General features: G+C 38.1%; 2 protein-coding genes across 2 annotated transcripts; both read left to right on the forward strand.

The window, feature by feature from the left end:
• The first annotated feature begins 377 nt into the window (after positions 1 to 377).
• LOC308704794 (complement C1r-A subcomponent-like) lies at positions 378 to 8,305 on the forward strand. Its single transcript, XM_081389367.1, has 11 exons — positions 378 to 549; positions 752 to 953; positions 1,180 to 1,354; positions 2,889 to 3,023; positions 4,088 to 4,290; positions 4,366 to 4,510; positions 4,646 to 4,764; positions 4,915 to 4,993; positions 5,072 to 5,206; positions 5,298 to 5,375; positions 5,469 to 8,305. Exons 1-11 carry the CDS (start codon positions 524 to 526, stop codon positions 6,233 to 6,235), a joined length of 2,064 nt encoding a protein of 687 aa, XP_081245493.1. The 5' UTR covers positions 378 to 523; the 3' UTR covers positions 6,236 to 8,305.
• A 1,536-nt stretch (positions 8,306 to 9,841) lies between these two features.
• LOC308704006 (gamma-aminobutyric acid type B receptor subunit 2) lies at positions 9,842 to 25,409 on the forward strand (the record flags this gene model as incomplete). The annotated part of the gene is made up of 21 exons (XM_081388055.1): positions 9,842 to 10,086; positions 14,198 to 14,369; positions 16,613 to 16,804; positions 17,821 to 17,958; positions 18,099 to 18,269; positions 18,355 to 18,456; positions 18,658 to 18,723; positions 20,060 to 20,248; positions 20,374 to 20,616; positions 20,777 to 20,837; positions 20,924 to 21,001; positions 21,155 to 21,305; positions 21,411 to 21,543; positions 21,702 to 21,809; positions 21,944 to 22,075; positions 22,608 to 22,718; positions 22,814 to 23,038; positions 23,165 to 23,398; positions 23,824 to 23,920; positions 24,627 to 24,705; positions 24,858 to 25,409. 21 exons carry the CDS (start codon positions 9,842 to 9,844, stop codon positions 25,012 to 25,014), a joined length of 3,084 nt encoding a protein of 1,027 aa, XP_081244181.1. The 3' UTR covers positions 25,015 to 25,409.
• Between the last annotated feature and the right edge of the window lie 1,083 nt (positions 25,410 to 26,492).

The raw sequence follows: 26,492 nt of genomic DNA on the forward strand, positions 1-26,492 counted from the left end.
AAATAATTTTCACATAAAAAGCCATTCAGTTTCTTTTGTACAATGGCATTTCCATGCCTCGTACGTTTGCCTTTCTAGATTTGACTTCCTCTTCAGCCAAATCAAATACACCTGATTTTCATCGTGACTTTTAAACTCATTGCCCAACTGCAGTGCAAACACCAAATATTTATGAATCATGATTTATTTCCTTAAAACTGCTTAATAGACAAACACCTTCTTTGTAACTGACAAGGATGGAAACATCTAATAATCTGTAAAGAAAAGATGCATGAAAATGATCTGTGTAGACTTTAACCTTTAATGTTTGAGTAAACAGGTTGAAAACACTGCAAGGTTTACGGGAAAAGTAATCGTCTCTCTTTTCTGCCATAGCCAAATCAAACAAGTTTACCTTTTTTGATGACTTTTAGACTCTTGTTCTCTCATATCTGATTGTTAACCACATACACTTTATCACAAGAAAACCTCATGTCTGCATTATCAGTGTAGTGAAACAGTTATTGGCATCTGCATATCTGTTATGGATGGAATTCATCTAATAATTTGGTAAGTTGTTTTTAGATTTAATTCTTAACATTTGCATGTATTACAACATATACTGTATATTCAATTGTGTTGTTCATTTAATAAAAATCAATGGTGGAAATCGACATTTCTTAGCCATCTCAGAACATCCCGTGTCTATTTACTGAATTCTCCATGACACAATTATGATCTTTTTCTGTTTTTTACTCAAACACTGATCCAGCCTGCTGTGGGCATGTGTGAATGTGTGTGAATGTGAGCTGGCCATGTTTGGAGAAGTGTCTTCTCCACAGTACCCTCAGCCATATCCAGAGAATCTCCAAGAACAGTGGGACCTGGAAGTGCCTCAAGGCTACCAGATCCAGCTAACATTCAATCACCTGGACATTGAGCCCTCTCCAGACTGTTACTACGATTCTGTCTCGGTTAGTGATGCTTCAACTTAGATTTTCAGTATCATGTGGATATGTTGCACGATTCATACCTCATACTGTGTTTTGGGGGAATGCCTCCAAAGAAAGCCATACTCTATGCACTGTGAATTAGGATTAAAAATGTCATGATGTGACTACTGTCATTTTGGCTAAGTAATTTATCTAGCAGGACATATAGTTTCTAATACTTCAGCACATGTGGTTCATTTATGTTCAGGTTGTGTCTAATGAGAAGGTTCTGGGGAAGTTCTGTGGTCAGAATTCCACCGACAGGTTTCACCCAGGTGAAAAGCCTATCTTGACTCCCGGTAACCGTCTCCAGCTGCTTTTTCTAACGGACGACTCAAATCATGAGTCACACTTGGGATTCACTGCATTCTTCCAGGCTGTTGGTGAGTTATATACACGTCTCAAGCATATTACAAACAATTTAGTGTTGTGTGCATAATATGTTTCCACCCTAAATATGTTCTATCAGGATGTAAAATATTCTCCTTTTAGATTTTTAATTCAATTCATTCAACAGTTCGGTCCTCAAATTTGATTATTAAAGGGTTAGTTCACCCAAAAATGAAAATTATGTCATTAATGACTCCCCCTTATGTCGTTCCAAGCCCGTAAGACCTCCGTTCATCTTCGGAACACAGTTTTAAGATATTTTAGATTTAGTCCGAGACCTTTCTGTCCCTCCATTGAAAATCTATGTACGGTATACTGTCCAAGTCCAGAAAAGGTAATACAGACATCATCAAAGTAGTCCAAGTGACTACAGTGACTCAATCTTAATTTTATAAAGCGAAGAGAATACTTTATGTGCGCAAAAAAAAACCAAAATAACAACTTTATTCAACTATTCATTTCCTTCTCTCTGGGCCTCGAGTTAGTTCACGTTAGTTCTGGGTTGTACGCATAGACTGTAAAAAATAGGTTGTACGTCACACACATCACACACATGACCAGCGTCGGCCAATAGTGAGCCTACGTGTGACGTGAAATAGCTCGAGGCCCAGAGAGAAGGAAATGAATAGTGGAATAAAGTTGTTATTTTGGGGGGTTTTTGCGCACAAAAAGTATTCTCGTCGCTTTATAAACTTAAGATTGAGTCACTGTAGTCACTTGGACTACTTTGATGATGTCTGTATTACCTTTTCTGGACTTGGACAGTATACCGTACATAGATTTTCAATGAGGGACAGAAAGGTCTCGGACTAAATCTAAAATATCTTAAACTGTGTTCCGAAGATGAACGGAGGTCTTACGGGCTTGGAACGACATGAGGGTGAGTCATTAATGACATAATTTTCATTTTTGGGTGAACTAACCCTTTAAGGAATTTATTATTATGGAAAAAAGAACCACAGTGGCTTAGTTGCAGCAACTTCCATTTTTATTATTGATACATTACACCAGTTTCACGGGAAGTGAAAATGTTGTTCTTTCAAACACATGGGATTGAAACATTCACAAGCGTTGTATGAGTTAAATTCACTACTTTTGGATGGTAACATAGCAACTGTCTGCAATTGCATCAATACACCAGTAGGTGCAAACAAGTGTCTTTATAAGCGAGTCATTGAATCATCCGCTCAACTGATTCGTTCAAAAACACTGATTCATTCAGTAACAAAACACTACTATGGTGTGTTGCTCGGGGACTGTGGCTTCATTTTGGTAATATTAACGCAACAAAAATAGTCACAGTAACTGGCAATAATGTGCCTAAAATGTAAGTTGCTGAATATTTATTTCTTGTTTATTGAACTGTTGTATAAAAGCAGTATGCTGAATAGTGGTACAAGAGCACTGTTGCTAGTGTCGTGTGATGTTATTTAATTACATTTGCTACAAGTTTAGTGCTGTATTAACACCATAACCTTTTGTATACATCTCTTGATGCTTGATATCCTTATATACTTGTTCCCTTAGACATAGATGAGTGTTCGTCTTCCAGTGTGGTAAAAGATCCACCATGTTCACAGATATGCCTCAACACTCTTGGCTCCTACCTGTGTGCATGTCACCATGGTTACACACTAAGGCCTGACCAACGCACCTGTGCCTGTGAGTGTGTTCATTAAAAACAACCCAGGCGTCATGATCTTTACATTTTCAGCATGCTGTTTATGTTGATTATATAGGTTGGTGATTGTTTTTAGTTTTCTGAGGTGCTAAATTTTTTAAAAATGCTACGCATTTTTTCAGTCACGATTTTAAACAGTTTATTTCTAATTCCTACTTAATTTACATATATTCGCATATATAGCTTTCTGCATTTAATCATTGCATTCTAATGTATAGTCATCAAAATAATAGCATAATAAAAACAATCCAGTCATATGATTAATGTAATATATCAAAACAATATAAAAATCAAGGTTATCATTGTTAACCAAAAATAAAACTAATAAAAAAATGTTTTTTATTTGAAATAAAGCTGAAACAAAATATAATATAAATATTAAATGAAAAACTTAAACTAAATGAAAATGATAAATGTTGCCTAAAACTAAAATATAGTTTATATATATATATATATATATATATATATATACATACTGTGTATATATATATATATATATATATATATATATATATATATAACAAAATTACTAAAAATTAAACTAAAATTAATATGAAACCGGAAAAAAGCTAATTAAAATATTAAATATAAAATATAAAAACGGTCATAGTATGATACAGAAATAACGCTGATATAAAGCAAGGTCTAACATTACATCCAGCTGAAATAATAACCTAATAATAACCTATAGACCTTATGTAGCCCCACCCCTTTTCCCCCTTTTTGTGTCTTCCGGTTTGTATTTACACTGCATGAATGTAAGATCTTACTGATTTATGAACGAACCACTCGTTTTAAAAACTTCCCGGTCTTTTGTTATGACGTCCACTTCAAACATTACAATGCTCATGATAACTTTTGTCAACTCTACAATAAGTAAATCCTCTTCACCAGCTAATTACTCTTCAACAGCGATGTCATAGAAATATACAGAGCTACCGCAGAAACGGAAGTTCAAAGACAATATTCTAAAGATGGCCGCGCGCTTGTTCGCGCTTGTGCGTAAGATCTATAGCAAGTGGTGTGTGTTTCCCACCTGTGCTAGTGGACTGTGGAGGTGGGGTGCACAGTGAACAAGAGGGGACCATCTCCAGTCCTGGTTACCCAGACATGTCCCCACAAGATCTGGACTGTGTCTACAGCATCTCTGTGCAGCCAGGCTTCATTATCACTCTCAACTTTAGCCAGAACTTCCACATAGAGCAGGTCTACAATCAAGGACCAACCTGCCTCTACCACTGGCTGCAAGTATGTTTTGCTATAAATGTCTGTCTATCTTCAGATGAATACATTCTTTAGGTTTATTTCTCATTTTTTTTTCAGGTGTCTGTCTTAGGAAAAGATCAGAAGTACTGCGGAGGAAAAAGCCCTGGCGTCCTCGAAACCGGCACTCACTCTGTCCAGCTGGAGTATCACACTGACAGATACGGACAGAGCCAGGGGTGGAGCTTACATTACACCACTCAGAGTGAGAGAGAAGCATATGATGGATCTTTATTGACTGTTTTTCCATGTGGATGTCAAAACACTGAGAAATCACTATAAATCTTCAAATATCTCTGCTAATGTTTATTAGTCTGATGTGCTCACATCTCTTTTAAAGGGGTGAAGTGTCCGCAGCCGGGCAGTATCAGCAATGGAAAAGTCACACCAGTGTTTGCCCAGTACTTGTACAGAGACTACATTCATGTGCGCTGTAACCCAGGATACAAGCTCATGATGGTGAGATTCAAAATCATGCTGATGATAAAACTTGAACAAAAAGAGTCAACTAGGAAATTTGGTGATGATGGCCTAAGCAACATGTGACATTGAATTCATAATTTTTTTCCCCTTAATATTGTGTTTTTCTCTTCTTGTGCATTCTGTAAGGGAGAGAAAGAGATTGCAAGTTTTAAGTCCATGTGTCAGAGTAATGGACAGTGGCATTCGACATTGCCAGAGTGCAAGAGTGAGTAAATACACATCACCTGATTTCACATTTTGCTACATTTCATCCATTCATTATTTTGTTTCTGTGTCATTGCAGTTATTGACTGTGGAGAACCAAAGCTGCTGCCTAATGGAGCCGTTCAGTTTATCAGTGGAGAAAACAACGAATATCTCTCTGTCATAGAGTATCGCTGCAATGAGCCTTACTACAGATTTAAGGAAACCCCTAAAGGTCGAAAACTATACAAAACCCAATTTTATTCTTGTGACTGACAAATCCTGACTATGAAGGCTAATTACCTTTCTTTCCTTCTCCTGTGTAGTAAGATACAAGTGTGCAAATGACCGGAAATGGACAGAAGACGACAACAACATTGATGTTATTCCTCCTTGTTATCCTGGTAATAATAGTGGCTTGACAGACAGACAGATAAAAAGAGATTTTATATTATTTTGTGCTTGTGCATTTGCAATATTTTTTTTTTATGTTTTAGTGTGTGGAATGAATTCAGAAGCCACTTCTGGTGGCAGAGTCTTTGGTGGGAAGCCAGCCAGTCTGGGGCAGATTCCCTGGCAGCTTTTCCATAAGACATATACCAGAGGTGGTGCGTCTCTGATCAGTGATTACTGGGCTCTAACAGCTGCTCATGTAGTGGATGGATATGAAAATGACAACATGACTTGGCTTGGAGGAATAATTAAGACTGAGGACAAAAACCCAGTCACTATGGAGGCCGAGAAGATCATAATTCACCCCAATTATCGTAGGGTTGGTCGGGGTGAAAATCCAACAAACTTTGACAATGACATTGCTCTGATCAAAATGTCTGCCCAGGTGCCACTCGGTCCAAACATCAGGCCAGTGTGTCTGCCAAACAAAACGCATGAACTTGTAATGGAGGGCACGATGGGTACTATATCGGGTTTTGGAGGGTTTGAGAAAGGCTTAATAAGTAAAACTTTACGTTATGGGCTTGTTCAGGAATATACTCTTGATAAGTGTGAATCAGGGGATCTGCCTGTCACTGATAACATGTTCTGTGCTGGAGACGATGTTAAAAGTGTTGACAGTTGTAAAGGTGACAGTGGGGGTCCTCTGTTCTTCCCCATGTTGGGCTATGGAACTAAAGAGCAGCCCTATGAAGTGAGGGGCATTGTATCATGGGGTCCTGAAAGATGTGGTAATACAGTCTCTAAAGGTTTCTACACTAAAGTGCAGAACTACCTGGACTGGATAAAAGAAACAATGGCAAATAATTAGCATCTACTGTGCAAGTCGAGACAATATCAGTGTTTAGTGTTAACCTGAGATCAGGTTCAGTTATGTGCATAACAATCAAGAAGATTTAGAATAAACTGGTTTTATAATGAGAAAAAACAACAAGAACTTTCAAATTTTCTATTTCAGCAGGCAATAAGTTAATTAAATAAAATTGGTGCCAATTTCTGTCTTTTCTAATTTGTCAAAATGGTTCAAAATAAACTAGCAAAGATGATTATTTTATAACTTGATCTCCCTCTGCTGGGTAAAAATAAAGTAGCGTTGGTAACACTTTACAATACGGGTGCACTACTATGCATTAATTCATGCTTAACTAATGCATAATGTTAATATATGACACATGAAGAACTAAAACATGAATTAATGATTACTGCACCAGCAACGGTTACACTATAACAACTTTCATTAATAAATCATTAACAAACATTAATGCTTAACAGATCATTAGTTAATTCACAGCTAGAAATATGAGATAATGTGCTTGTTAATGTTTACTAATGTACTTACTAAACGTTACATAATGATCAGCAGATCATTTTTTTTATGTAAATTGAAATGCTTACAAATTTCATTAAACTCAATCCATGATCAAGCACTTTTATAAAGAGCATCTACAAATGTTACAATGTGTAAGCGCTTCATTAATAAATCATTAAGAAACATTATGTAATGCTTAACGGAACATTAGTTGATATATATTTAAACAGCTACGCAATAATATGCTTGTTAATGTTTAAATGACTAATGTAAATAAAATGCTAACAAATGTCATTGAACTTCAATTAATTTATTACCTTATGCAGGTTTTTCACATTTACAAATACTGTGAATAAATTAGTGTATTTATAATTTTTAAGCACTTCACACACTGTTCATGTTAACATATTATGTATGCTCTTGCACCACTCCTGTTACAAAGGACAAATGGACTTGCAATGCTTTGTCATGTCCAGTGTAGGCAGCTTTTGCGGCATGATGCGATAATGTCAAAACCCATAATCATAATGACATATTACTTAACAATTAGTTAATAGTCATGCGCTTCAACAAGTAAAGTCATAACATAATACATTTGAAAATAATTAGCTAATGATTAATTAAAGCAGACAGCTGGAAGTTGAAGTACAGGTTTGACCAATTGTGGTAATTAATACATTAATTTACACTATTACTTAATACTATATGCTATTTATGAATTAATACGTGATGATACATTTGATTAATTGCAATTCATATACTACTTAATCTATTAATCATATTAGTTGCTGATGCAGTAATCATTGATTAGTTCTTCGTGAGTCATACATGTGATTATCTGTGCATTAGTTAAGCATGAATAAATGCATATTAGTGGACCCGTATTAAAGTGTTACCGTAGCATTATTGACGTGAAGTCTAAACTGGTTATGCAATCATCCTCCAAGATGAGCTCAGATGTTCCTCCTAAACCACCATAGTTACGTGACAGTTGATGGACACCATTGACTTCCATAGTAGGAAACAAAATACTATCGAAGTCAATGGGGTCCATCAACTGTTTGGTTACCGACATTCTTCAAAATAGCAGATGAAAGAAATGCATACACGTTAGAAACAAATTGAGGGTGAGTAAAGAATAAAAGAATCTTCATTTTTGAGTGAACTATTCCTTTAAACAAACCACAGAGTAGGCCTACACCATTGTAGTGCTGCATAAAAACATGTCTGCAGACTTTAAACCTTCCCCATTTTGTAAACAGGCTAAAAAGCAGTGTGAATCATAGGAAAGGTTTGCATCTCTCTCTTTCTCCTGGTTTTTTTTTTTTTTTTTGCTGTCCTTGTTTTTGTAGCACTGCCAAATCAAACAAAGGTTTATTTATAATGACTGTTAGACCCTTGCTCTGTCACTAGAGAGGCATTGCAATTGTAGCCGCATTATAATTGCTATATATATAGCTGCTTTATAATTTTAGTGAAGGTGCTATTAAAAATCTGCATGTCTGGAAAAGTTCTAATAATTTGGTAAGTTTCTCAAAGTAAGTGTTTCCACTTCAATATAATAAAATCTAACCACAGTAATGATTTTTTTTTTACTTTAGGCTCATTTGAGATTGCACAATCATTTGAACAACAGTAAGATACAGTTTGATGCCATTTTAAGTAATTATTTATTACAGAATTCCACAGACAGGTCGTGGTGACTGCTAACCGTCTCCAGCTCTTTTTTCTAACTGATGATTCAAACCCCAAATCACACATGGGATTTAATGCATCCTACCAGGTGATGGTGAGTCATACGCCTAGGGGTCTCTGTGAAACAAAAGTGGCTGTTTCTAAAGTTGTGGGTGTTTATAAATCATGCAATGAAAATTATTGCCTTCACCCGACCCGACCCGACCCGACCCCACCCCTCCCCTCCCCTAAACCCCACCCCTCCCCTCCCCTAAACCCCACCCTAACTGTGACTTGGGCAAATCAGGTAATTTGGACAAAGACGTCTCTCTGTTTATGGCCTCGCCCACTGATCTGGTAACTCCTCCTGCAGAGACCTATACTTGTTCAGGAGTGGAGTGCGTCAATGAACCGAAACTTAGTATAGGCCTATACATGCCTCAGTCACGATAAGAATTAGGATAGGCCTACCTATAGAAAGCTTGAAATGGGAAAGTTAAAATATGTAATCCACATGAAACCAATGTGAGATAGGCTACAGAGGGAATCTGCTCAAACGTAGGCTAGATGTTTATAATGTGTATGAGCATTTCCCAATGAGCAAAGGACAAGCCATAAGAGTGAAAATCTCGCTACAGCCTACTTGATGGCTTTAAATATAAAAATTGATTCAAATACGTTGGTGTCCGTGCCGGAGATGGTGGTGTCTGTGCCGTTGTCCATGCCGGAGACGCTGGTGTCCGTTCCGGAGACTTTGGTGTCTGTGCCGGTGTCCGTGCCGGAGACATTGGTGTCTGTTCTGGAGACGGTGATGTCCATGCCAGAGACGGAGGGGTCCGTGCCGAAGATGGTGGTGTCCTTTCCAGAGACGGTGGTGTCTGTGCTGGAGATGGTGGTATCCTTTCGGGAGACGATGGTGTCCGTGCCAGAGACTGTGGAGTCCGTGCCAGAGACGGTGGTGTCCGTGCCAGTGTCCATGCCAGAGACGTTGGTGTCTGTGTCGGAGACGTTGGTGTCTGTGTTGGAGACTTTGATGTCATTTCCGGAGACGGTGGTGTCTGTGTCAGAGGCTTTGGTGTCCGTTCCCGGAGACTGTGGTGTCCGTGTCGGAGTGGGTGGCTTCCGTGCCAGAGACGTTGGTGTCTGTGTCAGAGACTTTGGTGTCCGTTCCGGAGACGGTGGTGTCCGTGTTGGAGGCGGTGGCGTCCGTGCCGGTGTCCGTGCCAGAGATGGTGGTGTCCTTTTTGGAGACGGTGGTGTCTGTGCCGGAGACATTGGTGTCCATGCTGGAGACTGTGCTGTCCTTTCTGAAGACGGTGATTTCCATGCCGGAGACGCTGGTGTCCGTGCCGGAGATGGTGGTGTCTGTATCGGAGACTTAGCAGATAATTTTTTAATGAAAAAAAGAGAAGTTTGGTGCCCGTTTGGGAGACTATGGAGTCTGTGCCGGAGACTGTGGTGTCTGTGCCAGAGACGTTGGTGTCCGTGCTGGGGGCAGTGGTGTCCATGCCGGAGACGTTGGTGTCCGTGCATTTGTCCGTGCCAGAGACGGTGGTATCCGTTCCAGAGACGTTGGTGTCCGTGCCGGAGACAGTGGTGTCCTTTCCAGAGACGGTGGTGTCGGTGCCAGAGACTTTGGGATCTTCCAAAGATTTTAATTTTGCCACAATTTTTTCTCTGTAGAGTGTTGATTTGGCATCTAGTAAATACATTAAGTTTCATCATGCTAGCATGTGTGGAAGTATTTAAAACAAGGGTGGTACAACTAGCTCTGCGTTAGGTTGTGCCCCGCTCTCCCCTATCCCTGGGGGTACGTGAGGTGACAGAAGGGGGTACGCGAACAAAATTCTCAGTTTTGCGTTCATTTAATTCTACCCCACCTTAAAATAACATTAAAACTGAGCATGTATTTCTAGCAGGTAAAATGCTGTAAATACATGACATCCGATCAAATTACCTTGTCTTTTCCAGTCAAAACTGACTGCATTCACTCAACAATGATGCCTTGGATAATCCTGCTACAGCTTACTGCCGTTCTCGACCACGTAGCCTACCTTTGTAAAATTGGGGATTTAGCATTTAATATGAAGAACAAATATAGACACAGACTGTGCATAGAGATCGATTTAAGATTTAAACTCTCTTCGATACAAAAACTGTGTGAGTTCCTGTGTTTATGTTGATCACATTAATCGAATATTCACACGATTGCAAATGTGACATTGATTTTATAGCCTACAACAGTTCAACAAACAAAAGGTATTAATATTAAGTGATGTTAATTTTAAACACACTATTGTCAGTATTTTTTTCAACAAAACAATAGCTCCACTAAAGCCACAGCAGAACACAGCAGTGTTTGTGAATGAATCTGCTGCTTTGAACAAATCGTGGAGTCAATGCTTCAATGATTCATTCATATGCTGCGTTCCAGTCCAAAATTGTCATGCCCTTCACTCGCTAACTTCCCTTCGTCTCGTTCACTCGGATGTACGTCATTGGTTACGTTGCACGAGTGCCCACTACTGGCGGAAACTGCAATGGGCTGAACTGGAACGTCCTAAAGCCTGTTTTATACTTCTGCGTCGGACCTACGCCGAAGCCTCTACGCTGTAGCCAACGCGTTGGTTTTCATTTATACTTCTGCGTCGTTGTCCATGGTTGACGCGCAATTACACTTGCAGAGGGAGCATGTGAAACCCGAGGGAGGGGTTCTAGCAGACCAATCACAGCGCTTGTGTCCGCGTAGAGTTGACGCGTTGTTACATTTTTGGAGAGGTGCAAGTCAGGATACGCCGAAGGGTACGCGCGCTACACACAGCCTACGACGTAGCTACGGCGCAAAGGCTGATTTATACTTCTGCGTCGGACCTACACCGGAGCCTCTATGCTGTAGGCAACGCGTTGGTTTTCATTTATACTTCTGCGTCGTTGTCCGCGTTCACGCGCGCAGAGGGAGCATGTGAAACCCGAGGGAGCGGTCCTAGCAGACCAATCACAGCGCTTGCGTCCACGTAGAGTTGACGCGTTGTTACATTTTTGGAGAGGTGCACGTCAGGGTACGCCGAAGGGTACGCGCGCTACACACAGCCTACGACGTAGCTACGGCGTAAGTTTGACGCAGAAGTATAAATTGGGCTTAAGTTCGACGCAGAAGTATAAATTGGGCTTTAGTGCGACGCAGAAGTATAAAACAGGCTTAAGCCCTTAATCACTTGGAATCAGCTGAGTTGATTTATTTATTTTTCCCTTTAAGAATTTGTTTAATGCAGCATCCAAATGTTTATAGTTGTGTTTGGGTTGTTTAAAAAAAATAATTTGAATTAATATATCATAGAGTTGTTTTTTGTGCTGGTGATTAGATAGAATCGTACTGCATTGTGGGACATATAGGTGCCTGAAGTGTACATATGAAGTAGACTTGCTCCCTCGGTCAAAATCAAGGGAACAAGGGTCTGTCCATATAAACTTCCCTCGTCCACTTCACGAAGTGAAGCGCACTTTAAAATGGCGGCATGGATTCCCCCGAGGGGAAGTGCTTAGGGAAGTTCGCAAGTTGTGCGTGTCTAAAAGTATACTGGAACGCAGCACTTATTACAGCCAGTTGCTTCTTTACTGAATGAATGAAGGACTCGACATAAGGACAGTGACTTGCCGCCACCTAATGGCGGTTTTAATTTAATATTTAAAAGCATCACTACGTTTTTTAAAGCTCCAATATGTAGGGATTTTGTAATAAAATTTCCAAAAATAACTTGCACAGTGTGATATATTTCCTCCAGTTATGTACTTACAATATCTCAAAAGTCTCCAAAGATTTTTTATTTCAGAGAAATTCCGATTTTAAATAACTGGCCGTCCCGGAAAAGAAATGTCGCGCCTCAGTGACGCAATGTCCGCTCTCTCTATCCTTCTTTCCGGTGTGGACCATGTGATAGGATATTCCACCACACCGGATTTTTTTTTTTTTTTTTTTTTTACAACTTTATTGAGGTTTTTTTCTTATCACAATAAACAATAAAGACATCTGACAAAGAATAAAAAAAGGAATAAAATAAAAAATATGACCCACATCACCGGAATATCGCATGGTAAAATGCGGAAGTGGTGGTTAAAGCGTTATAGCCATAGACTGTATGGTTATAGCTGTTATGGATCACGAACTCTTTGGCGAGTATTGAAGTGCCAACAAAACGAAAGCGTCCATATTCGGATACACGCGGAGTCGCGGACTGTGTGACAAACGGAGGAATAAAACCCGGATAAATATCGGCAGGCGTTTTCGAGATGGAGAGAGCTGCGCGTCTGGACTTGTCAGAGACTCTCTCGCGAGTGTATTGAGACAGGTAAGACATGCAACTGTCAATAATAGCACTTATAAACAAAGTTATATTGCTCTTTGTACTTTGGTAAGGCTTTTTATCACGTGTGGTGACCGAGATTATGGCAGTACAATTACAATCGGAGATGATGTTAAAAAAAATATTTAGTCATTACTTGCAAATGTTCGTTCAAATTTACTTTTAGATATTGGTTTGAACACGTTAAACAACACGGCATTAACCATAAAAAACGTAAAACTGTACAACATTAACCAAACAAATCATTTGACAAATAGCTGTATGTTGTAACGGGATAGCCTAATATAGCATAACATTTCACGTCCCTTGCAGTTCATTAATTATGATGACATAAAATAATACGATAAGACATACAGGTAATACAAAAACGAATAAATTACCTCATCCGTGATCATGATTCATTAATTCCATTTAGATACATCGCTAGATGGTGAAAACGCATTATAAACCACATCTCCCATCGTCACCTCCTTCATAGCGTCATCAAGCTTCGCCTTTGTTATTGTTGGAAACTGCGCCCTCTTGTGGTCAAATACCAAAGTCACATACTGGAGCTTTAACCATCATTGCATATTTCTCCATTGAACATTTTTTATTTTTTATTTAAAGCATTATTTAAAGGAATTTGTTAAGGTAAAAAATGCACTGGAAAATCGATTTAAGGGGGCAAATATTGCCCCTTACTGAAAAAGGTGTGACTGCAGAGAGGGCACAGAAGGATGTTAAAAGCCTTATGGGGTAGGCTACGATACTCTAGAAAGTTTGAGAACTTAACTGAACAAATGGTAGCTAATGTTTACAAAAATGTTTTATTTTTCGTTTTAGTTGTATTGTGTTTTCATTTGATGAACAAAGTGTAAAGAAAACAAAACGAGAACACAAATGATCTGACCTGGGCTGCGTTCAGCCCCGACAAAAAGTTTCAAAATGTAGGTTATTTGAAACGGAAACGTTGGTGCGTTGACTGTTCTGATGACGCAAAAGTTGCAACTATGGCAGCTGAGAAGGCCATTATTTGTGTTCTTTTTGAAGAATTTTCGGAGCTTGATGAAATCGGTATAAATACGTGTTTAATACTGCAAAATACGCTCGAGTCACTGCCCTTGCCGTCCAGAATAAAAGAGAAATCCCAATCGAGTGAAGGGATTTGTGGAAACTGACAAAACAAAAACAAACAAACTAATAAATAAATAAAGGAGGCATTTCTCTGACGTTATGTTCTTCCTCAATTTTTGGAGTAAATCCAGTTCTCATTAATATTCATAAACTCATCACCATAGCCATTCTTACCTGTAAAAATTACATTTCTAGATAGCCTATATGTAGGCTAATACTATTTTCACTAGTTAAAATGGTAATTCTTGATATCAACAATTGAATTTCAACTAGAAAAAAATATAATTCTTGATATCTGTAATTGTATTTTCAGGCATGTTCAGGAATACACTCTTAACAAGTGTAATTCAGGGAACCTGCTGGTCACTGAAAACATGTTCTGTGCTAGAGACGATGTTAAACGTGTTGACAGTTGCTCAGGTGATGGTGGAAGTCCTCTGTTCTTCCCCATGTTGGGCTATGGAACTAAAGAGCAGCCCTACAAGGTGAGGGGCATTATGTCATGGGTGATTCTCAAAGTGGAATTAATAAATTCAAATGTTTCAAGTACAGAACCTGGACTGGATCAGAGAAACAATGGCAAACGATTGACATGACATGAGCTCTTATGGATTTGTCAGGGTTTGGGTAGGTGGAAGTAGCCAGGACTCAAGTACAGAACAATGGGTTTTTATTAATAAAAATAAAAACAAAAACCCCAAGGGGGGAAAACATGAAAAAACCACAGAAGGAACACACAAGGGCAAATATACGACGACAAACCAGCACAGGACTGCAAACACAGGGAGACTAAATAGGGAGAGAAAACAAAGAATGTAACGAGGGAGGACATGTGGGGCAAATTAATCAATAATCATGTAACAAGTTCGGCGGGGTTAGACAATCCGAAACACATGACAATCCGTGCGCTCACACCAAACATGACAAACACATGAGCACATGGCCAGCAAACACAATCACCAGCCATGTGCCCCAACAAAACAAGACATGAACAAGCAGCTAATGAGAACACTCATAAGTCACGTTCAAACAAAACATGACAACATGAAAGCACGCAGCCAGTGTTAACAAGCTGCCTGCTACACAGCACAAGACAAAACACGACATGAAAGCACATGAAACAAGGCACACAGACAAGACAAAACAGGAGTGTCAGGGCTCTGTCACAAAGCCAAGAAATAGACTAGACAGAAGTGACAGAACCCTGACAGGATTATTGTGAAATAAAACAAGCAATGAAAAATTGAAATAAACATTAACTGAAATAAAATAGAATATATATAAAAATATTTGTTAGTGTAATTTAAAAATAACTAAAACAAACAAATAAAAATAAGTAAAACCTATATGGAAATGATTTTAAAAATGAAAAACCAACAAAAATTATAAACACACACAACAAAATTACTAAAACTTTAAAAAGAAAATAGTGAAAACTAATTACAATTATGAATAAAAAAAAGTTTTATACACAACTGGGTGACCAATTAAAGTAATGTGTATGTGTATATAGTGTCTGAATTCTAAAATAATGTTGTGTGTTTAGAGTATTAATGGTGTATGATAAAGTATTCATATTTATTCTTTTGATTATTGTCTTTTATTCATTATTTCTTTTTATGAATCTTATTAATCTTTTCTTTATGAATTCTAGATATTGATAGCTATACTTACTGATATGTTTGATTATTCTCAAATGTAAGATCTTTTGTGTCTCTTCTGTGCTGTATAACATTGAGGGGCTCATTGACCCGGTGTATTTTCTATCAGAATTGTTTACGTGATGTACCTTGGTATCAAAATATGTCTGTTTCCATCTCTGCAAACATGAGATAATGTAAGATCTGCGATATTCTCTTAAAGGTCTTAAAACCACAATTGCTTATTAAGTTATTCAGTGTGCCTTATAAGCACGGGATCATGCCTATGTTCCCACAGCCCTATGTTCCCACAAATGGCCTACCCCTGACCCCACCCCTAAACCTACCTGTAACTGGGGTTTAGACAATGTTCCCACAAATGGCCTACCCCTGACCCCACCCCTAAACCTACCCGTAACTGGGGTTTAGACAAATCGTAAAAAAAAAAATCTTAGAAATGTGGGAACATAGGGCCGAGGGAACATAGGGCTGTCGGAACATAGGGCTGACCCCATAAGGGCCATGTGACCTAATCAGACCTGCTAGGGTAGTCTTGAATTCATCATTAAATGGTTGTTGTCATGTAAGTACTTATCATGAAACTTATTTACTATTACAGTTTTAATATTTACTTGATTAATTTGTTTGTCTCTATAATTTTATTTTATTTATAAGGATATCAACGTATTTGATATCCTTTTTAATATTTGCCTGATCTATATTTGCCAAGTTTTAAGAGTTTTATATCAGCCCACCTAAAGACTCAAAGACACCACTTTAGTGCAATTGTTTTTTACCTTATTGTTCACATAAAAAGGTCCAAACAGCCTGTGTAGAGGGCATTAGGAGAAACCTGTGTGTCCTGAGACTTGTGTGGTGGTGTTTCCTCCTCTTTCTGAGGATTTAGTGTTGCAGCAGATGTCCAAAGTCAGTCCTTATCCCTTTATCCCTGGATGGTTGAGAGCTAGAGAGAGACAACAGACGAGGCTTTAGAAAATGCTAAGAAGCTGTGTGAGTTCATGTTTACTGAGAGGATGGAATACTGGTGGAACTTGTTGAATGTTCTCACTTTCTGGGAACTGACTCAGGTGCCATTGTGCTATTGCCTGGTGCGACACAAGCTACCGGTTTTATGGATTCTGCCAGTCAGCGGAGATCCAGCGAGGGGCAACATTACGGCAGAGGTTCTTCCTGCTGTTGAACTAGCATTGAGTCATTTGAGCGAGCAGCCGTCTCCTCTAGGCAACTACGAGCTTCAGTTTCACCTCACAGACTCGGAGGTAATACAACATACCCGCTTCTTTTTCTCAATTGATTTTGATGGTGGAGCCAAAAGAAGCTCAGAAACTACTAAGAACTCTCAAATGTTAAAGGGATAGTTGACTCAAAAATTACAATTCTGACATCATTAGCTAGGCCTATTGTCGTTCCAAAGTCTATATCTTTTAAATTTATAAATATCTAACAGATATATTTTGGAAAATGTCTTTGGAACAATATCTTCTTGTGTTTCATAGAAGAAAGGAAGTCTTATAGATTTGGAATTACATGAGGGTGGGTAAATTATGACATAATTTTCATGCGGGCAAACTCTTTAAATTCTCTCTGATAGCATTTTTACTGTATGAGTTCATTTAAAAATAAATATAGAAATGATTAATTTCTGCTACAGTTAGAGTTGGGAGTCTGTCTATAAATAATAGTTATTGCAAACAGCCCGTGTTGCTGAAGCTAATGCCACTGTTCATAAGGATGAACTTTAAAAATGTAAGAAATTACTTGACTTAAATTAAAAGTCTCTCCGTATTTTTATTTTATTATTATTTTTGTTAATTATCTTTGCTTCTAAGATAAGGTACAGTGAAAATCACACACACTACTAATCTGCCATGATCCTTACCATTACCATAGATGACTGCCGTTGCATGTTGTACAATTGTTTTAGCTGGTTAAATCGTAGAAGCCAAATACATTACAAACCAAATATGATTATCAGTGCATTTTCTGCTGCATTCCCAGCAAAAAAATAAATAAACCCTTCTTGTTATCTAACGACATGTATATACTGATAAAATTGTTGCTTTTTTATAATTGGATAAGCAAGGTAAAAGACATCCAAATTTGTATTGTTGTTAAAACCCATTGTACGTGGTAATCACATGATACCACTAGCCTTTCCTCTGACCGCTACTATAAATAAGCCTGGTTCAAATGTATACAAAAAATAAACCTACACTACATTTTGCTGATCATCTTGACTGTGTCTGTATTACACTTGCTCTCTTTCTGCTATTAGTGTGATAACGGAAAAGCACTCAAAGCATTTTTTGACACCATATTCAATGGCCCCAAACCTATCATGATCTTTGGAGGGGTGTGTTCGTCAGTGACGTCCATCCTAGCCCAATCACTGGAGGGTTTCAACCTTGTGCAGGTACTCAATCAATCAATCAATCTGATTATCTGACTGATTATCCCCACTTCCATGCCATTTGTAATGATAAACTCAAATAGGCTACTTGAGAGATGTTGGTGTTTTATTTAAATTTGTCCAATTGTTTCTTTGTTTCCCAGCTGTCATTTGAGGTAACGGCACCTTCACTAGCCAACAAAAGAAGATTTCCAAACTTCTTCCGTACCGTGCCATCAGACAGTGCAGTTAATGTGGCGCTGGTGAGGTTTCTCAGGCAGTATGGATGGAGTAGAGTTGGTACATTGACCCAGCGTGAGCAGAAGTTCACAGAGGTAATACTACTTACTAATCTGGGAAAAAATGAAACATATGGGGCTTGATAGAAGGTGAACTGAAAACTCGTATTCTCTCAAAAAGGTACAGAGAGACTTAAGCAGGCATCTGGAGGTGGCTAACATCCAGCTAGCAGAGGCGGAAAGCTTCTCTGAAGTCCCCTGCGATTGTGTGAAAAAACTAAAGGTGTGTATTTGCAGGTCTGGTTTCCTCACACACATTCTGTAAATCAACTATGAACTTGTCTCAATACTTATCTTTTTTGGGTGCATCACTACAGAGTTGCACGAAAGCTATAAAGAGGTTATTTTTTATAATACACATCCACAAATCACATTCCGAAATGTATATTTATCTGTAGACATTTATAAAGTTCTTTCTTTACAGGACAATGATGTGAGAATAGTGATTGCTCATTTTGATGTGAGCTTAGCTGCCAAAGTCTTCTGCTGTGTAAGTATATCCCAGCCATACATTCTTGAAAAAAGGATTCTTTATTGGCATTGATGGTTCCATGAAGAACCTTTAACATCCATGGAACGTTTCAATCACACAATCACACAAAAGCTTCTTTATAGGTCAGGGGGCGTATTACAGAAACTTTCTAAGTTTCTAACTTTCTTAAGTCTTAAGTTAAGATCTGACAAGTAAAACGGAAAAACTCAAGAATAAAAAACAAAATAAGTGGTGCTTTTCATTAAGTGACGTTTTGATAAGCTTGGTAGAAAAGACAAAGCCTAATCCTTTTATTTCATAGGAGTCTGGAATTATTTGTCAGAGTTTTGTCGTCAAAGTGCAGCACATCATTTGGGTGTTCCACCATCAAACATCGCTGTTAAGAAATGTCATTTTGTAATTGCTTTTAATGAGGTCCTAACTGAAATTGGCATAGTAACCAAACAGATAAGATAGGATTCTAAAGTTAGGAACTAGGTCTTTAAATTATATAGAGTACTGCAGGGATGGCATATTTGATGTAGGCCAAAACCCAGAAATGACTTCTGATTTCCATCGTCCTTTAGTCATGAATGTCTGAAATAAAGACTGTGGAAACACAAGTATTTTCACATTTAATTCTACAGCATAAAATACTGTAATACCCCTTGTGATTTTTAAAAAAGCTTTTATTTTATCTTAAAATATAAAAAGGCGATTGCTAACAAGTGGCTAAATGGGACTATGGAGGTTGTTGGGGACACGCAATCAAGCCGAAAAGGGAAACTCATCAACACATTAGTCCGTCAAAATTTAAAGCAAGTTATTAACTGCCAAAGAAAAGAAAGCTTCTGTTAAGAAAAAATAGTCCATTATAATTTCCAATGAATCAGCCTATAGAAACAAGACAAACACTGCAACTGTAAAATAAATACTGCAGTCCTCTGAGGTAATTTTCATTACAATTGATAGGTAAGTGAGAAGCAAGATGGAAAGTTGCACTTGTATGAAGCGAGAGCAAGATACCAACACAAGCAATGTATCCGACTGTGTCCTGCAGTAATACAAACCACGCTTTACTCATTACGCGTACTACTACAAGTTATGCCCCCTACAACTCAACAGCCCATTTGCAAATATTACCTCTCTTTTCTTGTACTTTCTTCACTTTCCTGTCTTTTATATCTTCTCTATCACCATGTGAAGTGAAAGTAACAGTAGCAGTTGGTAACCCGTATGAGCAGATGTAGTGTTGCCATGAATGATGCCAAATATTATAGGAAATCTCTGACTGCTGAATTCCACGATTGACCAGTCAGAATTAGATTTATTAGACATAATAAATTGTGTCCAGGTTTATAATCTCAGCATGTATGGCCAAAAGTACCAGTGGATTCTGCCAGACTGGACCCAAGACAGCTGGTGGACTAACACTGACTCCACCAACTGCACAGCTAAAAACATACTGACTGCCATAGAGGGATCCATCAGTGCAGATATCGAGACTCTTAGCTCCAGACACATCAGAGGGATCTCTGGTAGGGTATGTTTGCATTTAACTCATATCATCATCTTTGTTTGAGGTAATGAGCAGTTGTTGTAAACAATATGACATTGTTTTATAGGGATTTATTTTTATTTTTATATATCTATACTGATTCTACTCAGACACCACAGGAGTACGAGAAGGAGTATGACGAAAAACGATGGCTGAAGGGTCTGGGTGCAAGCAAGTTTCATGGCTTTGCTTATGATGGTACATGGGTAATTGCCAAAGTTTTAACAAGAGTCATGGAGACTGTGAGGTACAGAGAGAAATACAGCATCCATCGCAACTTTACTGTCACTGACCAAGAAGTGGGACAAATGATTCTGGAGGCCATGGACAAGATCAACTTCTTTGGTGTGACAGTGTGTACAACGTTTCAAAATTCTATCTATCTATCTATCTATCTATCTATCTATCTATCTATCTATCTATCTATCTATCTATCTATCTATCTATCTATCTAAAAAATCTATCTATCTATCTATCTAAAAAAAGTTGCATTTTTATGTTATTGTTATTCAGGGTCACATTATGTTCCAAAAAGGTGAAAGAATGGCCAGTGTGAAGTTTGCACAATATCAAGGTACAGATCAATTTATTTGAGGCTTCATAACTTTCTTCACATTGTCTTTTTATTATTCTTGACAGCAGATTTTTCTTACGCCATAGATGGAAAAGCTGTCGAGATTGAAAAATATAGTGCCATTACAGACGAACTAGAGTTCATCAGTCCAATCCGATTTCAAAGTAAGACTATGAAAAAGAAAATATGGAGTTTGATGTTGTGCATACAGATATTTTTATATATCTCACTTACATGCGTAAAAGTTTGTTGATGGAATTTCGTTGATATTATAAATATCTGTCCTGAAATAAAGCACATGCATTTGTCTTCTACAGGGGATAAACCCACAAAGGACCGAACCCATGTATACCCACAGAGGAAACGCATCAGTATATTACTTTACAGTGTTGTGGCGTTTCTATCTTTCTTAGGAATTTTTACAGCTTGCAGTCTCCTAGTCTTCAGTGTGAAATACTACAATCATTGGTAAGACATGTGTTAGGTTAATGTTTATGAATGTATTTATCCATTCATTCAACAGCACTAAAAGCATTTCTTTGAAACTATGGTTATATCTTTTGTCTTTCACAGGGCCATTAGCATGTCAACACCTTTTATGAACACTTTAATCATTCTTGGCGCTGTGTTGTCTTATTCCTCCATCTTCTTCATAGGATTGGATGGGTCTTATGTTTCTGATAGATTATTTGAAGTTTCTTGCTCTGTAAGTCCTCATGCCATCAGAATATTGTTACAGTTGTTTTTTGGTTAGCACTTTTTATGAAGACAATTAAAAGACATAATAATGAGATCTGCTGTGGGTTTATATGTGTCTAAATACAAAATATTGTACATAATAATGATCTGTGGCATTATTCACAGGTACAAATATCATGTCTATCTATTGGATGTACAGCATCGTTTGCGGCCATGTTTGTGAAAACTTGGAAAATTCATTCATTCTTCAAAAACCACAGCATGGAAACAAAGGTAAGAAAGATTTACAGTTTGTGCTTACTATATAAAAAGAATGGCTATGTATTGTTTGGAAAATAATTTATTTCAATTATTAAGGGTTACAGTGTGTTCTTCCTGTCAGTCTTTAATTCAATTTTTTTTATTAGCTACCCCAGCCCACAAAGGACTATGGGCTAGTTCTCCTGGTTATGTTGCTTTTGTTGATTGACCTGAGTTTATTAATTTGTCTGCACATTTTGGATCCTTTGAGGAGAACAGTGAAGGAGTATCGTACAGAGGTGAGCACTAAGCAGAACATAATTTTCCAAACCTGCCAAGAACATTTGGACATACTTAAAGCCGGCGTGAAATGGAAGTTAAGATAGTCTTTTCTTCCCTATTGTGACCTATATCTGAGTGAAACGGCTTCTTGAACAAGAAAAAAATGTAGGGTGGGACTTGATATCATCCATCGGAAATTTGTATTGGATGTTGTGGTTTGCTATTGCTGTGATCTCATTTGAGTGACTATTTGTCCCGCCAAGAGGTGGAGAAGTTAAATAATCAAAAATAAAGTCAAAAATAATGATGTGCACAGATAAATCATTTCTAATAAATATTGCAGTATTCTGTAAAATATTTAATTGTCACTTTAAAGCAATACAAGCTCTCTCAAAGAAATAGTTCACCCAAAAATTAAATTCTCATTCTCAATCATCATTTAATCCAAATCTATATGACGTCTTTCTTTTTTTGGAACACATGTTGTCATGTTCTTTTTTTGACCTTTAAATTTTCATGCTTATCAGTCTTTTTCTCTTTTTGTTTTAGGCTGACCCTCACGGGCAAGATTTTTTCATTCAGCCCTTTTCAGAGCGATGTGAAAACACAAACATGGGTTTTTGGATGGCTGCATTCTATGTTTATAAGGGGATACTCCTGGTATGAGATTAGATTAAAAACATTTCATACAGTGATTCCTTAGATAGCAATAATGAAACAGATGACAAAAGAACATGTCTCTGTCTCCTATCCAGCTGAGTACCTGTTTCCTGGCCTGGACCACACGACACATGAACATCCCTGCCATAAATGACAGCAGGGGTATCCGATTCAGTGTCTTTGTGTCAGTCCCAGTGATTCTGATTGGTACATGTGCATCCATGCTGTGGCAGGATCACCCAAATGTGCAGTTCTGCATTGTGACCCTTGTGATCATCACATGCTGCTGTAGCACTCTGTGTATGGTGTTTCTTCCAAAGGTATGAGATGCATATTAGCTGCAATTCTCATTTTTAAAAATTTATATGATTTTTATTTTATCAATTGTCATTTGTCACATTGTTTTGAACTCCAGCCGATAGTTTATACCCATATATATTTAACAGATTATCATCATAAGGATGGGTCCTGATCCTGCATTCTTGTCAAGGCGGTTCCACCTCACGCAGTGGCATAGCGAATTACAAAAGGAGAGTGAACAAGACAATGATGTTAGGAACATTATGGAGCAGGACGACACAGGAGCATCTGACTTTGTGACTGACGTGACGCAGAACATCTCGCTAAGCCTGGACATTCTACAGTCAGAAAACCTAAACCTCAGACGCCACATTAATGAAGTGAGAAGCTTTCAGCATTTACATTTATTTACTTTGCAGATTGCTTTATAACCATGAAAAGAAGGCAAAGTCAGTGAGTATTAAATGTCAATCCAACCAAACATACTTGAATGATTATCCAAAAGAGGTCAAATTAGACAAACCAGGCAAACATCTAATAATAATAAGCAAAATAATTAGAATTACTCACAGTTTTACCTCTGGTGGTCACAGTGACTTACAAGAACTCGCATATAGTGCATTGTTACAGTTTTTCTCCAGAAAGCAATAACACCATCAAGAAGGGATGACAAACCCAGGAGGTTCACAAGTACAACTTAGAGGACGTGTTAGGACATGTTAAGTCAGAAGTTTTGGGATGGATGAAGTGCCTTTAGAATCATTTGTATGTTGTTGTTGTTTTAATTTATTGTGATTTCCCACAGCTGGATGCTGAGCTGGAGAATTTGACCAGGCAACTAAATGAACCGAGTCCTTGCGTTATGGAGAATGTCATCGTCAGAAGTTTTGTGCACAAAGCAGGTAGGCTATAGAAGAAGGTATTGAGTGAGCGCACCTGTGTGCAGATGCAGCAAACACAGTCTTTATGGACTGATGGTTTTAAGGGATAGTTCAACCCAAAAGGAAAATTCAGATTTTCTTATCATTTACTCACCCTCAAGTTGTTCCAAACCTGTTTGAATTTCTTCATTCTGCTGAATGCAAAATAACCCCATTGACTTTCATTGTATGAAAAAAAAAATGCTATGGAAGTCAATGGGGCCCATTAATTGTTTGGTTACGGACATTCTTCAAAATATCTTCTTTTTTGTTCAGCAGAAGAAAGAAATTCATTCAGCAGCTTTTGACAGAATTTAAATTTTTGGGTGAATTACCACTTTAAGGCACACAAATGCAGAACACTTTGGTGTCCCAAGATTTTTAAAAAGAATTAAGAAGTTATTAACTATTATCTCAAAAAATGAACGTGCATGAAAAGAAGTTGATTTTAATCACATAAAATATCTTCTACTATCTGTGTTCACTGTATCATCAAACTTAGGTTATTATTTAAAGATTTTTGTAATTTTGTTCCCATTTTGTGAATTCTTAGGGATTTAGCATCATTCAGCGCATTGCTTTGAACACCAGCTGATAGTTGATACCCAGTGGCTCTGTAAAGGGATTTAACTCTTTTTTTATAAAAGTTTGCCTTTTATGAAAATATCTCAATGTTATGTCTTTTTAGTCAAGGAGAAATGTCTGACTCTCCCCGAAAGCTCCAAATGCAACAGGAATCTGCTGGAAGACATCAACTCCCCTGAACAGTGGGTTTCATGTCTCTATCAATCCTTTAAAAGTAAACTGGAATTTGAATGCAATGTTCTGCAATATCCTTAAGTTGTTTTTTTTTTAAAGAAAAAAAAAATGTCTGGAAAATTCCAGATCACTTCATTTAATGGATGTGTTGCTTCCACAGCATTCAGCGCAGGCTCTCTCTGCAGTTACCCATTCTGCACCTTGCCTACCTGCCCTCAATTGGAGGAGTGGACTCCAGTCCTCTAAATAGCCCTTCTGACAGCCCCCAGCATACACTGATGCCGAGGACATATGGAGTGTTGGTGACAGGACTGTGATTTACCCACAAATGCTTGCATGAACAGTAGGTTCATATTTTGTACACAGACATGGCGACAAAAATGCATGCATTGATAATGTCAGCATATTTCAAAATATATATTGTATATATGTAGTACAAAAAAGTGGATTATTTTTAAGTTTACAAATAAAGCTTCAACTAAATGACTATTATATTTTAAGAACATAATAGGCATGCAGTAATTGGTTCAGAGAAGATATGATGATACAGGCTATTTAAAAGAAAACATAATGATCACAATTAGCAACTGCAGGAAATGTTGTTCCATTTGATTGCTGTTTAGGGAGTAGCCATTGTTTCTACAACTAAAGTTTAAAAAATGTTCCACTAAAAGTCAACAAACCAATGTTTTGAATAAATATATGAAACCTTAGCTCTTCTTGTGTGTGTATTTCTGCAAACAAAACAACAATAGACATATGTACAAAGATTAAATATCGCATTGTAACCTCACATAGCTTAAATATAACATGGTATGCCAAGACGATGGCATCCACTATCGGCCAACCTCTGCCAGTCACGGATAGCAGATACCTTCCCATCGTCCATCTTGATGCTGTTCTTGCTAATCTCATAACCAAATAGCTTGACAGAAGATTGATAGAAGAGACACTTTTCTGCCTTCAGAAACAGGTGAAACTCATGTAAGCGTTGGAGGAGCGATGTTCGGCTATTGTCCGAAGGTACACTATGATGTCATCGATGTAGACTAGTACAAACCTGTGGAGGTACTCCTGGAGCACCTAGTGCATGAAATCCTGGAATAAGGAGGGGGCGATGACCAGGCCAAACAGCATCACGCAGTACTCATAGTGGCCAGTAGGGGGTCACAAAACCAGTCTTCCACTCGTCCCCCTCACGTATCAGGATGAGGTTATAAGCACTCCGGAGGTCCAGATTAGTGAAAATGGAGGCACCACAGAGTTGTTCCAGATCTGCTGGGACGAGGGGAAGTGGAAAACAGAATTTTGCTGTGATTTTGTTAAGGGCCTGGTATTCGATGCAAGGCCTCAAGCCTCTTTCCTTCTTAGCCACAAAAAAAAAAAGAAATTTGAGGCAGCAGGAGAAGTAGATGGTCAGATGTATCCTTGATCGAGGGCCTCTTGAATGTACTCCTCTATGGCCTTCTGTTCACTGGCTCACCCAGTATGATGTCAATGGCGCAGTCCCATGCCAGGTCTCTGTGGTAACTGGGGTGTAACACTCAGTAATGTCTATAGACTGCTGTTCAACCAGGCTTTCAATGGAAGTGGAATTCAAAGGAATGGACTTGACAGGTGGAGACATGTTAAGAGGAAGGTCCGGAAAGCAGGATTGACCATGGGACTGGCGACGTCCATCGGTGAAGAAGCCGAGGTGGAAGCAGCAATGTGAGTGCTCTTCTTAGAGCATGAATGATCTCCTGAAATGGGTCTGGTTGAATGGTTATATCAAATGGATTTATCAGTCTCTTAT

This window comes from Scardinius erythrophthalmus, assembly GCF_964197995.2.
Source record: "Scardinius erythrophthalmus genome assembly, chromosome: 16".
NCBI lineage: Eukaryota > Metazoa > Chordata > Actinopteri > Cypriniformes > Leuciscidae > Scardinius > Scardinius erythrophthalmus.

Bases quoted from the DNA above. Each gene is read 5' to 3' on its own strand.
- LOC308704794 (XM_081389367.1), top strand. From the start codon at position 524: ATGGATGGAATTCATCTAATAATTTG. The intron at 1,355-2,888 runs GTGAGTTATATA...TTGTTCCCTTAG, and splicing joins TGCATTCTTCCAGGCTGTTG to ACATAGATGAGTGTTCGTCT. The intron at 5,207-5,297 runs GTCGAAAACTAT...TCTCCTGTGTAG, and splicing joins ATTTAAGGAAACCCCTAAAG to TAAGATACAAGTGTGCAAAT.